At 33.0% G+C, this 15185-nt stretch overlaps 1 protein-coding gene across 1 annotated transcript; it reads right to left on the bottom strand.

The window, feature by feature from the left end:
* Positions 1–9101: 9101 nt before the first annotated feature.
* LOC126716698 (polygalacturonase At1g48100-like) lies at positions 9102–11680 on the bottom strand. Its single transcript, XM_050417633.1, has 6 exons — positions 10923–11680; positions 10635–10802; positions 10480–10524; positions 10175–10382; positions 10002–10083; positions 9102–9839 (listed from the first exon to the last, which is right to left on the bottom strand). The coding sequence occupies exons 1-6, from the start codon at positions 11313–11315 to the stop codon at positions 9338–9340; spliced, it is 1398 nt and encodes a 465-aa protein (XP_050273590.1). The 5' UTR covers positions 11316–11680; the 3' UTR covers positions 9102–9337.
* Between the last annotated feature and the right edge of the window lie 3505 nt (positions 11681–15185).

The following is a 15185-nucleotide window of genomic DNA, read 5'->3' as shown; positions in this document are numbered from 1 at the left end:
GGGAAAAAATAGAGTAAATATATTAATAAAAAATCACAGAGTCTTTACTTCAAAATTCAAGTTGTTATTCTTAACACGCAAAAATATAAACTAAAACAACATACTAACAACGTCAACAATGGCATCATGAAACAATGGTATTGGTCCAATCATTGAAACATGATACAAACACCATAGACAGATAAAAAAAGAAACAAATATAGTTTAAAATATCAATGAAACTTCGTGAAAAATAAAGATTATGCAGTAAACAAAGCAAGCACCAAATTACCAATCAAAGTAAGATGCTTATCCATAAACTGGCTTTGCAATGCCTTAGCTCTCCTTTGCCCTGTTCTTCCTCATTCATTAGGCCAATAATCTCCTCTTTTATTTTTTTTCCCTATATCAATATTCACGTGTCAAAAAAAAAAAAAAAAAAAATCAAAGTTTATATATTATCCCAAAACAATAATAGTGGAACTAAAACACTTCCAAATATTATTATATGGTAAAATGGGCCAAACAAAGAACTACAAGTACTTGCTATGAATGAAGAAGTTATTAAAGTGTTCTTCCCATATGAATGGTGATGTCTAGTGTGTTCCCAAAATCTGTTGGATTGAATAATCTACAAAAAAGAAAAGCAATGAAAGTCAAATAGAAAACTATAGACATATGTTAGTAGAAAGAACATAAAGAAAACATTTAGTAGAAAAGGAAAAAAATAATAGCAAAGTTATCATTCATTGCTCTGTTAAATCTCTCCCTAGAAAAAATATCTACCAAAATCTATAAAGTAATCCTCAATTTGCAAATTAACAAAGCAAAACTCACAATTCACCAACATATCTAAAAAAAAGTAAAAAACCCTTCACAACTAATTGTGCTTCCAATCACTTTTTCTTCATTGTTTTTTATTCCTCAATACCCAAAAAGATGCTCAATTAAAATTATGAGAATATAATCCAACATGTAAAACCCAGAACAGTGCCTAAAAAATCACAAACTTGGTCATCCATAAAAAATAAAAATAAATCCAAGTATCCCCAAATTCATCAAAAACTTGAAATTTAAACTCTTATTTTGGCTTTAAATTTGGTTCTCTTCAGATAGTTTGAGGGAGGAGATAACACATGCCTCCAACCTGTGAAAGAAAATATAGTTTAAAACACACAAACACCCAATTTCAACTCCCACTCATGACTAATGGCATGTGAGTTTAACGAAATAAAAACAAACTCAGATTCCAATTTAATGATTTAGTCAGTCCAAAATAAACAAGTGACGTTCGTATGAATAGAATAGAGAGACAACTGTGCCCTCAAAGTTTTCAAAACCACACCGCATTCTCCGTTCCTTTCTTTTTGGATTTTCTCTCACTTTCTGTGCAGTTTCTATTCTACTCTTTTTCTAAACTTTACAGCGCTGTACGATCCCAGTTCCAAACTTTCCAGGCAATTTTTTTGGATTAGGTTAACGTATACTCTAAGGCTATTAATCATCCATTTTAAGATGTATTTTATGAAAAATTGTCAAAAAGTTTGATAACTTTTTTAATTTTCCATAAAAAACTTTCTAAAATGGTTTATTTACACCTACTTTAAGGACATACATTAGTAAAACTCATTTTTTAGAGCGCGACCTTCATAGCTCCATGGGCATAAAGTGTATGTTTGGTAAAAATTAAAAAGTCAGCTTATTTTACTATTTAGCTTATTTTTGCGACTATTCATGGGTTACACAACACTTTTAGTACTATTTATGAGTCACACTCTACTATTTTAGTTAACTTTTACCTTTATCTACAATACTTTCAGCAAAAAGTTTTCAGTTTTAGCAAAATAAGTGAATCCCAAACAGACAAACTAAAAAGCCACAAACAATTCTCAATCCCAATCCAGGTTAATAACGTTGGGTTTTGCGTTATGTTTCTCATCTACCTTCTTTTTTATTTTCCTTTTTTTTTCTTCCGTTTAATATGTTAAGAAAAACTTAATGGATTGAGTAATGAGATTAATTTAAGAAATTTTTTTTAAAATTATTTATGAGGAAAAAGTAATTAATCTATTTGAAGATTTTTTATATTTGTCATAAAAGTAGTGTCAAATTTTCTTAAAATGTTTTATTAACGGTTGTTCTAAGAATACCCATTAACATGATCTAATTTTTTTTATAGTAATGTTACAATTACAAATACAATTTTTTCCCAAAACAAATTTCTATATTTCATCTTCTCAGTTTTTTTTTTCAATATTTCTTAATTATTAAGTTGGTGAGTGGTGGACGGTACACAATTGACATTTATAAACCTTTTTATTTTATTACCATTATTGACTAATTTAACCATTGTGAAATTTACGGTTTAAAAAATTATGTAGGTAACATTAATTTTTTTTTTAAAGGAATGTGGGTAACATTACTGAATGAGCAGATTGTGAAACCAAATGATGGGGTAACATTACTGATCTCTCTTTTCTTTTCTTTTCTTTTTGGATAAATAAGTTAATGTTGTGCTATTTTATGAAAAGTTTGGGGGCGTTGGATTTGTACTATGTGTGGAATATATGATCAATAAAATGCAAGTTGCATGTTTGAGGTTTTGAAAGCCCATTGCTGGGGCGACAGGTGGAGTGTGGACTAAGCTAAGTCTCTTTTACTGGTCTTTACCGCTGATGGGCCAAGGTAAACTCTCATATGGAGGAGAAGATTGGAGAAGCTAGCTTCAGCCAATTGTTTGATCAAAGTTGATGGCCATCCTTCAATGCAGAGTACAAGGCCTTGATCATAATTTGTGGCCTTGGATCCGAGCGTTTCTGGAATACAACCAATTTGGGGGAAGTGACTTGATCCTAATTCCTAAATGTTGGGTGCATCAAAGGGCTACGTACAATGCTCCCGGAGTATATAAGTATTTCCCGTGTCATAGCACTGTGTGGGTCTAGCCCACTTGCTTGCTACATTTGTCGAAGCTCATTTAATGAGCTTGTCTCCCAAGCCTTTGTGACAAGTTAGACTTCTCTTAATGAAAAGTGATGTCAAGCATGTCTCAGAATGAAGAAAGAAAGAAAGAGCTGAAGCATTAAGGCCATTTGGCCATTTTTTGGTGTGAGAGTTGAAGTCGCAGATAGTGAGAGAGACACAGACACAAAGAGAGCTTCATGAGAGGTGCAAACAAAAAGAAATAGAGAGAAAACACCATAACAGTAAGTGAGAGTAAAAAAGAAAAAGAAAACATTTTTTTTCTCAAGTTATGCACAGTGGTGGAGCTAGGATTTCAGTTTAGGGAAGGCAATATTGAAAAACAATACTAAAAATAAAATTAATCTAAAAATATTAATTGATAATAATAACAAAATAAATAGACAACTGTAACTACAAGTACATATTTCATATTATTAAAACAAAGAAACAAAATAATCAATCATAGTTACTAACAATCAAAGTGAGAGATTAATTTAAATACATAAAATTTAGACATAATTTGATTACTTAAAATAAATTAAAAAAATAAATCAACCTACAGAAATCTATATATTACTAAAAGCTGAAGCGTAGGATTTAATGTTGCTATGCTCACATTAAGCCACGTCAGCCGCCATGTCATTCTCATCATATTTTCTGAATTTTTAATTCAATTTTAAAATAGTTTTTACCAATTAATAAAATACTAATAGAAATAAAATTATATCCAGCCCTATCTCTACTTTAAAGTCCACTTCTTATATATTTAAATCCACTGTAAAGCCCAAGCCCACACCCAAAGCCTTTTCAACTAACTCCCTTTGTCAAACTTGATTGCTTTTCACGGTTACAACTTATACTATTCCCTTGCCTTCTGTTACAACTTATACAACTTATGCTTTAAGTTTTCACGGTTACAACTTATTCATCGTTTCAGGTTTAGTTTCTTCCCATTCCCCACCTTTTGATTCACACGGTTTCATCTTCCTGTTTACGGTTTCACCTTCTGTTTTGGATTCTAACGGCAGCCTCTCTGTCTTCCTTCCTCTCCTCACATCTATATAAATACTAATGTAAGCTGGGTTATTCAGTTGAGGTATCCCTACATCCCAATTTCTTGCTCTATTATTTTGTTTGATGGTTTCTTTTTTCCTTTTTACGTTTGTTTTTGCATATTTCATCTGTGGTGTGGATGGTTTCATTTTTGTTAGGGTGTTGAATTTGTTACTGCTGGGTTACTGCTGGGTTACTTTCTATTACGTTACATGCCTAGGTATCCCTACATCCCAATTTTTTGCTCTATTATTTTGCTTGATGGTTTCTTTTTTGTAAAAATATATGTTCTTTAATTTCTTTTATTTTCTCCCCTGCCCTTGAGTCCTTCTTTAGAAAACTGCCCACTTCTCTCTCTTTACATCTTCCTATATCTTTTAAATTTTGCTTTTGTTAGATGCACGCCAATTGTTTGATAAAATAGCTGAGTGTTTTAATTGTTTATTTATTATATATTCAAAACTCAACAGATTTAGTATGATTATATGCTACTGTTTTATTTTAAGATGGGTTGGTAGATTGTTTCCTAATTCTTAAGCATCTTCTTGCGAAAGTATATATTCTCTGTTGTCCCACCACCCAAATTGGATTATGCAACTAAACTTATAAATTTAATATCCATTGATATTTCAAAACCAATGGTAGCTAGACTTGATATTTAGATGAACCCCATGATGTGGCTTGGTGACAAATGGGCATAGGTTCAACTAACAATACAATACAATACAATTTGATGAACAAGTACTTCACCATTACTAGATGCAAAACAAATCAGGAGTTTGAATTAACTGTAAAATTTGAAATTTCTTTGTTGGGACTGTATGATTTTGGGTGTTAGTATTTTTTTTTTTTTTTTAACATGTTGCAATACCATTGGACTAACATTCAGATTTTGAGATAACGTCAGATGAGATTGTAATATGTTCAGAGATTAGATATTTTCTATTGAAAAACATGACTGGTGCAAAATATCACATAATTTTTATCTATGTTTTGCAGCCACAATGCTAAATAAAACGTATTTATATTTTCATTAAATTAAATCTAGCAGTTTTATGCTCCAATGCAAAAAAAAAAAAATAAGTTGGGATGCAATGTGGGGTTTTCCTCATTAAATGTTAAAAATGGTTTTGTATTTTCTTAATATAATGAAATATGCATAATGAGCATATGTGAATATTAAATAAATTTAAATGTAAATGTAAATATACCTTAGAGGGTATCAATATTTTAGTAATGATCTACATGTCAAATTCAGTTGCATTTTTTTGTAAATCATCTACAACATTGGTGGTTCACTTTAGGGTTAGCAATCAAGATTCATGAGTAACCTTGCACACCTTTTTATGGACCAAATGTTTTTTGAAATGTCTTTAAAGGAATTTCAAATCCAGGTTTAGGACCATGAATGATGGGAATATTTGGCGTTGGGAGAGAAAACGACACAATGCACATTTGAAGGTTTGTCTTTTTAATCCCTTACAAAATTGGACTATTAACAACATATGCATTTTTTTTTTTTTTTCAAATCAAATTTGCATCATTGTAGTTTCCTCTCTTGGTGTATTTTACCCCACACCATTTATGAGGCCCGAGGTTCCCAAAATGATTTGGTAGGTGAAGGAGATTCCCTTTTGATGTAGCTTTAATGAACCAAACACACATCTAAGATTTGGTGGTAAAGTCGCTCTCTCCACTATATCTACTCCTCGATTTCTTAGGTTGGTTTTTACTTAAAAACGTTGGTTTTTGTAGCACAGATTGTCATCACCTCTGATTTTAAAGTTGGCCCCCTATTTGATTGTCCCTTTTAATAGTCATAAATCATATATATTTTTAAAAAAAATCTATATTATTTTATTAGGAAGAAATGATGACTGACTGGATTCGACAAAGTTCCAAATGATTGATATTCTAAATTTCCAATAATGATTCTCATTGTCTTATATGTGATTTATCTGAGTTTGGTCTTCTTCATTCTATGCTAACATGCATATTTTAAGAAAAACACAATTTCTAGAAAGTGTCTTATGCATTGAGGTATCAATCTACTGTTTATTTCTTTGAAATTACCTTTTCAATTCCCTAATGAACCCCACCCAAAGAAGTTCCAATCTTCAAAGAAATGTGTCACATTGGGTTGGTATATCTTTTGTGAAAAACTCTACTGAGAGCTTGAAATCAAAGCATATATAGGGGTAGTTATTGTGGAGATATAATTACTTTATAGAAGAACCTGCTTGGGTTTCAACACTCTGTATTAGTGTCGTAGTTATGAGGTTACTTGGGATTCTAAGATATTTTGGCCTTAATTTTCTTAAACTAGGGTTGCAATTTCTGAACATATTTTATGGTTTAATTGCACAGGGTAAAGTTTCAATATCGTTTATCTTCAATTAATGAGGAATTCTTTGTAAGCATGACTGCATGAGTCATTAGCTCACATTGACTACAACCATGCCCTTTGTAGACGCTGCTCATCGCTCTCATCCATTGAATAGTTTGGTGAACTATTTGGATCACAGCAATGTGGGTGGTTAGTTGGTATATCTTGTGTAGTCTAGCTCCCTGTCCAGAAATTTTTGTGCTCTCATAATAAACTAAATGCTATTGTTATTTGAGAGAGGTAGATTGTCTAATGTTTGCTTATTGAGAAAAAATTTCTTTTTAACTATTAGTTAGGAATGAACAGCTTTTACCTTTACCATTTGAGTTCTTAAAATAGAAATAGTATTTTTCACTATAGCAAATAAAAATTTTTCCCGCACATTGCGCGGGTCTGCGACTAGTTAACTATAAAACCTACTAATTGAATTGTCATACAATAATGCATTCGTAACTTTTTCATAATAAATTTTACAATTATTAAAATAGTGGACTGTGAGTTGTGAAGGAAATAAAGTGGTAGGTTGTTCACCCATCACGGTTAACTATTTTTGCAATTGTAAAATTTATTGTAAAAAAAGTTGTGTTTAGTAGGCTTAACAAACCCGAAGGTCCCATCCAACCTTACCCACGTGAATTGTGTTGAATTGATTTTTAGAGCTTTTATGGGCTGGGCTGAAATGAAGATTTCTTAACCTTGGGTTCAAAAATACCTAAATTTGACCCAATCCAATCGGTGCACAACCTTAGATGCAACCATGGTGAAACACAAACTTTACTAATGTATGTTTTGAAAGGCCTTTCTTTTCCTAATGCTCCAGTCCTTCGGCTTATTCCTAATCTTTTGTTAGAAACCAGGTTCTTAACGAACCCAGTACCTTCCTCTTCTTTTAGTTGGGTTCCAGGAGAGCCAATAAGGCTGCGTATGAGCTTTTGGCTGTTAATCCCTCTCTAATAGAATTTTTGGGTTCTTTGGTTCCTCTTGCTGTTGTGAATGTTATTTTGGAGTATGCTCTCTTTGTATCTTAGTTTTTGTCTCAAAAAATTTTTTCTTCCCAGAAAAAAAGGTAGGCATAATTATATATATTTATTTGTTTTGGAATTCTTTAGTAATTAACTAATATATATATATATATATATATATATATATAATGAAGTGGTGTCTCAGCTAGACTATTACTTCATAACCAAGAGACAGTTGCAAACACCATGGACCGACCACCTTTTCCAACCAAATAGCAAGTGATCACTTAAAAATGAACACTAACTAAAAGCGGCTAGGAATGATTACTTATCCCTTTATGGGAATTGAACCTTGTCTTCGCAATGTCCTAACTCCTAACCACCGGACAAAAGGGACCAAAAAACCACTCTTCATATTCTTTAGCTCCAAGAATAGAAGTGGTTCATTTTGTTTCTATACATAATTTAAGATTTCCTTTGTGTTCATATAGTGTGGTAAATTGAACTTGAGACTTTCAAATTTACGTAATTTTTCAAATTAATGGACCCGCCAAACAGATATCCCCACGAAGGGGGTTTTAATTAACTAGTTGAAAAACACTTGATTCTAAATTCCATATGTTTGAGAGATTAAAGGTGAATTTTGGATTAAATATTTTATTTTAGCTTTATTGAGTTTGTTATAGGATATAGATATCAGTGTTTTGTGTTGTAAAGCATTTGTAAATATAGAGCTAAGCTACAGTAGTTTAGTCTAGATTAGTTTAGATAGCCATAACCATAAACGGCTGTCGTTTTGTATACAGGTTAATGAGTTTGTTAGCTCTTATTCCACGTGTACAGTTTGGATTGGTTAGGCAGTTAGTTTGTTACTCAGCTTTCCCCGCCTCTGTTCACACTATATATAGAACAGAGCATTGTAAATTTATTATTAATTCAATATACAAGTTTGACTTCATTCTTTTCTCTCTCTCTCTGAGTTTTCATTCCGCCATTGATGTATCTTCAAAGCTTGTATGGAATTCAACAAGCTTATTAGCATATTTGTTTATATATAAGTTTTTAAAGTTTTATTATTATTATTATTTTTAAATGATTATATATAGTAGTTGCAGTTGTCGTGGTTGAAGCTACGGCTCCCTCCCTTTTTTCTGCGTTTACCCCAATTAGTGCCCTCATTGGTCTATTTTATACCTTGTTTTTGGTAAACTTATCACCATCCTGGGCCTGAAGCTATAGGCTTAGCATGTGTGTGGCAGCCCACCACTGCAGTCTATTCATACATGCCTATTCTGTATGTACACATTATAATACTGACTGCTTGCTAAATGTGGAAGTCATTTGTTATTGATGTTTGTGCAATTGCAATTGGTTTGCAAAATTGGGCGCAATAGCCAAACCAAGATAATGGGAGGTTGTTCAATTAGGTCTCTTGTGACAGTTATACCAAGTCAATTTAGTTATGAAACAACCAATGAATGAATTATATGTGAATGATGTGATTCAATTTTTTCTTCTTATCTTTATTTATTATCAAGTTCCTTTTCATAGGTCTAGAGATAACATTTGCATGCCCCAAAGTTACATGGCCCACTATTCTTTTTTCAATGATTTAGTTTAGACAAAGCTTCTTGATTGTAACTAAAAAAATCAAAATTTTAAGAAGTGTAATATCTATCAAATTTTGATTCTCTTTGATATACTACTACCCACTTAAGCTTTGGTTTCAAAATTTAAATTTTGTAGAAGAGAGTACATAGAAAATAAGTAGGATTATAAATTACAATTGGACATGTATCACTTTACAATAACATCTCCCATGGCCCATATAATAAAACCTTATTTAAACAATATCCCTAACTCATTGCCATTGGGTAAATAAGACACAATATTAACTCTTATCTCACTTGTGATTTCCATGGTATTTTTCTTTTTTTACTTTTTGACATATACCTAATTTACTCCGCATATTTGTCTAACCGGTCCAAGTTGTTTAACACCCAGCAGAATCACTCTGTTGCATTGATTGTGGTAGTCCCTCCAACAAGCAGAAAACTGGTGGAATAGTAAGTGTCTGCATAGTCCCATAAGCATTCCAGCAAAATGGGTTTGACACAACTTGTGATTTGATAGGAAGTAGTTCCACTTCAGAAAGTGTGAGGTTTGTGCATGGGAAAGAGTCACTGCAAGCAAAACGCATTGGAGGGCTTCTTACATCATATGTGCCTTTTATGTTTGAGTACAAGATATCAGAAATGGAAACTGCAGAGGTTTGGTTGGGACAATGCTTGGTGAGGCAGTAGTATTGGTCTATGATAATTGGGTTTCGGACTGTGTCCATGTATATGTTATGGAATGTCACTTTAGATACAGAACCTAATCCACCCTGCCAAGTTTTGATCCTAACACCATTATCCGAATGCCTGATGACCGAATCACTCACTGTGATGTTAGAAACACATGCCCGGGAGTTTCGAACGCCTAGGCTGCCAATACTGCACCCATTGAAGAGGATCAAGTTACAATTATGTTAAGCAAAAACTTGCACAAAGTAGGGACAATGAATAAGCTTTAAAGATATAAAAGAAAACTGTAAAAATTATTGAGGCAAAAATTACAAATATTGGAGTTTTTTTTCTATGAAAGCACTTTGTTACCTTATTCCATGACTTGGACCGCAAGTTATGTTCCTTATATCTACATTATAACAACCAGCTCCAATTGATACACAGTCATCACCTATACAAGGAAGGTAAATAACCAAAAAGCACTGTGAGTCTCTGAAGTAGAACATGGCAGAGACATGAAAAATTGATATCTATATAGTTACCAGTGGATATAACTGAATTATATATTTTGACATTTTTTGTGTTCTCGATGTGAATTCCATCGGTGTTGGGACTTTGAGCAGGTGAGTTTATGTTGAGCAACTCTATATCGACGTCTTGACAAACGTCAAAACGTAAATGAAATTTGGGGCTGTTCTTAACTTCAAGTCCTTGGACTGTCAAATTGGAACTCATGAAGAATCTTATGGCCTGCATCACAAATTTTGCAGATTAATTTTTAAGAAATGCACTTCTTAAAGATGGAAACAAGTATTCCAGAAATATTTTAACTGTGTTTGTCACTTACAACTGGGCTATCACAAACACTAGGCAGTGTTTTCCCATTAGGTGCCTGTTACATTGATATACAGCAAATAAGTAAACAAATTTGCAGTGGTGGTGAAGTCAAAAAGTGATATTAGAAGAGGGGGGGGGGGGGGGGGGGGGGGTAAAAGGTCTTACTTTGTGTGGTTTGCATGGAAGATTCCACCATTTCTCTCCTCTGCCATCTATGACACCACCCCCTTGCAATGACATTCCATTGATTCTATAGAAAACCAGCCATTGTTTCTTACTACTTGTTATTGGCCATGAATCGGGTCCATCCGGTGGCATAATAGTCCCATCAATCTTCTCATTATCCAAGCCAAAAGAAGAAAAAACCCGTTAGTTTTTGGTTAAAAGGAACAAGAAAAAGCTACTCTTATAGAATTAAATAAAATCTCTACTTTAGCAGAATATCAGTATTACCTGAAATGTGATGCCGGATTTGCAAGGGCCTGTGAATATTGTAGTATTTGTAGATTGTATCATGAAGGAATAACCCTTAGGAACAAGAAGAATTCCTGATTTTTCAGCTTGGCAAGCAGTGTCCCAGGCCATTTTGAATGCTTGTGTGTCATCAGTGACACCATCCCCAATGGCACCAAAAGATTGTACATTGAAAGTAGTTATATTACTAGCAGAATCCACATTGTAACTTGGGCTAACTGCCTCAGGTGCAGGATCAGGTGGTAATGAAATTCTTGATATTGTGTGCAAATGCTTCTGTTTTGTGTAACTATTCAGTTTGTCTTGAATTAGAGGAAAAGAGACACATGATGAGAAAAGGCAAACAAGAATGAGAATCCTAGGGAGTATCATCTCTGTTATGGCTTTAACATGGGACAAGGGCAATTGGAATAAAATATATTCAGCTACTTATAGATCTTTGCTATGCTAGAGTAGGTCTTTTCACTAGACACAGCCAAGTTCACACTTTTGAAATTCAGAGAACACAACTTGGATTTTGACACATTTTGTCATTACAATCTACTAGACACATACATTAGTATATAAAGCAACAAGGAATCACAGTTCTGGGAATTTGAGGGAAGTATGATATACACTTAAGCAGTATGAGTGACCGCTTTGAGCACTAGGACAACTTGCAAGAGATTAGAAATGATTGAGTAGAAGATACTAGAGAATTAGCCGAAATGAAGTCACTTTTATAGTAGGAATTCTAAGTGGAAGCTACGTTTGTGGGTCGGTCCATGCCTAAACTTATAATAATGTCATGAAACCGACCATGTTTAGAGTTTAGCATTTTGTTGAGAATGTGGAGACTGCATATGAGCATTCAAGTAAAAGAATATGAGGTCGATTCTCAAAAAAAAAAAAAAATGTAAAAGAATATGAGATGGATAGCACTAAATTTAGGGATCCCATGTTCTTCTCACTACTTTCACTTTCTTTAGTGCTAAAAATAGTAGTTTCACTAAAAAAAAGGGTTGTTAGATTAAACTCTTTTAATGAAAATTATTGTTGCTACTGGTATGATTAATCTTTCATTGAAAAAGGTTCAATCGAAGTTAATATGTTGATAGCAAGAATAACAATGGCCATTGTTAGATATTTTATTTTCTGGTAGAACACAATTAGTACTTCCCAATAAAATCTTAAAAAAAAAAAAAAAAAATTTAAAATGGGTATGTATTATTGCAAACGATATATACTTATGAAGAAAAAAAAAGGAAATTTCAGACCTTTAAGTTCAAAAAGTTATTGGAGTTATTTGGATATAAATTTTGGAGTATTGGTGGATAAATTAGCATGGAAAAAGTGCCAACTGAATTTTCAGTTGACGAGTAGAAATTCTTTCACCTTCCGAGTGTCAATTCAATTACATTATATCATCCCACTTTGGATTTTCTAATATTATCTTGATGTAGGTCAACAAGAAAGTAATATTCTTTAAAGAAACTCATCCACTGACCAATATCCTTATTGGGGCTTTAGCTTCTTTTGCTGATACCTGGTCATGCCCACTTTGGTTTTCTTTTTTTTGGCTGCGATAGGATTCTGCTTGGTTTTGTAATCTATTCAGCATTTGAAAAATGACGGTGGATTACGTCTTGGATAACATAAATCACATTTATTTTAGTCCAAACAAAGTGTGGTTGGCATAAGATAGAATTTAGGCAACATTCCATTAGATTCATAGGCCCAGAAACTACTCAAGGGGGGTTGTATAGTATTACTGTATTAGTAGCAAAAGTCCCATTATCTGCAACAGAAGTAGTCCCAGCAAAGCATTAAAAGAATTAGGGAATGGCATTCTACCAATGATACAAGCTTTGTTCACAAAGGTATGCCTATCAAATTTTGATAATTACCCTAATAATTGTTATCGTAGAAAATAGGGCTTGAACCTTTTAGCATTCATTTCATAGTAGTGGTAATATATCATCAGGCCTAGCAACCGGTTGATAATAGTTCTTGTTTAAAGTTGAACATCCACAATTGACATAGGTCAACTAAACGTATTGGTGAATAAATTGTCAGTGGATCCAAAATTTTTAATAATGTTCTGAGCAAATCGATTTCAATCGAAAATCCTGCCATATATGACAATGGCCATAACAAAAAAAAAAAAATAATAATAATAATAATGACTTTGGAATTACTTAAAGCAATAGTGCACCCACAGATTTTGGAATTACCATTCAATTAACGATGACCATTGGATGTGTTCCACAACCGAGTTCTCCATTATTATTTGTGTAGTCTTCCAACTTAGAAATATTTGAGGCAAAGACACTCACATAAAGAGAACAAAGTCATGACCATTGGATGTGACTCAATTCTTCATTTTGGACCAAAAGAATTGTTCAATTTTACATTTTGTTCTCCTAGTGAATTTTAACCATGCTATGATCGGTTTCTTCATTAATCATTAAGTCATCGGACTGTTTAATTATAGTTCATGAGGAAACTCATAGACATAGCTTACATTGAAAACTTATTTAATCAAAAAATACATCTATTACTATGGAAATTAAATTCCAGGAGAATTTTATTGTGTTAGTAACTTACCTGGAACATGAAGCCAGTTTTGCATGATCCTATGATTTTGAAGCAATAAGCTTCATAAACTGAATTTTCACTTGCAAGCAGTGTCCCTTGCCATTTTAGATAATTGTATGTAGATTGATTTGGTCAGTTGTGCTTGTGGGTTTGGCATATATATGTAGCACCCCCGACAATGTTGATGCTAGGGACTGATCAACCATGGTCAGTTGGTCACCTTACATGTTTGTCTGTTTAGACTTTAGAGTATGATTTGTGCTCTACTGCTCTAGATAGCTTTTAGATTCTTCATGGGCATTAAATTTGTACCTAATTATTGAATTGTGCCTCTAAGGTATGAATTCCCTAGTTTCATTTAAAAGATTCAAATTATTCTTGGTTTCTTAAATTAGCTAGTCTGTCACATTACTATTAGATCTATCGCTTGAGGTTGCTGCAAAAATGTCAATTATTGATAACAAAGCCTCCACACTATTCTGGAAAATTTTTTTGGAAGTCTTTTATAAGAAAAGCATGTCTTCTTTTTAAATATAAGAGATTTTTTTTTTTTTTATGTGAATAATTAGTGATAGTATTGGATTATTTTTTATGTGAATAATATGTTATCTTTATGGTATTGAAGCATGGTGACCACTTCCTAAGCACTAGCTTATGTGAAATCTCTCTCTCTCTCTCTCTCTCTCGAAATCACTTAGGCAAATGTGCCCTTACACACGAGTCCTTACACACTTCATGAAGTGGTATAACCTTTTTTAACCTCAATCAAAAAAATCAGTCACCAAGAATAGCATTTTCCTCTTCAACTAGTCAAAAGTCCAAAAATAAGTCTGCTCTATTTTTTTTGTCCCCTGCCTTTATGTGACAGTTATTAACAAAGTTGACCAAAGATGATTGCTATGGTACAAATTGACCACTTGTAATGAGGAACATTTATGTGTGGCTTGTGTTGCTATAATACATTTATGGTAAAATTGTATTTTGATTCCTATTTATAGGTGTAATAAATTAAACTCCTAGTTTAAATATAATAAATTAAACTCAGAGATTTGAAAAGGTAACAAATGAAGCCCTAAGTCCATATCTCATCCAAAAAAAAAAAAAAAACTTGAGTCCATATTAAACCCCAAACACAATTTCATTCAATTTAGATGGGCTGAAATTTAATTTGTTACTTTTAAAAACTTTAAGATTTAATTTGTTACATTACATTTGCAATTTTCAGGTTCAAAATATAATTTCCCCTACTTCTGGGGGGAGAGAGAGAGAGAGAGAGAGAGAGAGAGAGAGAGAGAGAGAGAGAGAGAGAGAGAGAGAGAGAGAGAGAGAGAGAGAGAGAGAGAGAGGTTGGTGTGGTGGTGACTCTAAAAAGAGGGAAACTGTGAGTTTTTCAATAACCCATTTTTTCTTTGTACTTTTCCCCTTCCTAACTTTTTTTTTTTTGGGTATGATTGCTCTTCCTAACTTGTGAGGTCATTTGTCAATGTTTTTGGCTGAATTGCTATGCCCATCAAGGTATTCTTTGGTTGAATAACCTAGAAGATATTTGGTTTAAAAACAAAAACAAAGTATGATATTAAGGGTGTGCATCTAATCCACCAATCTGACGAAACCGACGCATTGGGTTGGTTTTTGTGGGTTGGGTTGAAATTTTATTTGGAGTCT

Source organism: Quercus robur, chromosome 3 (assembly GCF_932294415.1).
Source record: "Quercus robur chromosome 3, dhQueRobu3.1, whole genome shotgun sequence".
NCBI lineage: Eukaryota > Viridiplantae > Streptophyta > Magnoliopsida > Fagales > Fagaceae > Quercus > Quercus robur.
This window is presented reverse-complemented; position numbering and strand designations above follow the sequence as displayed.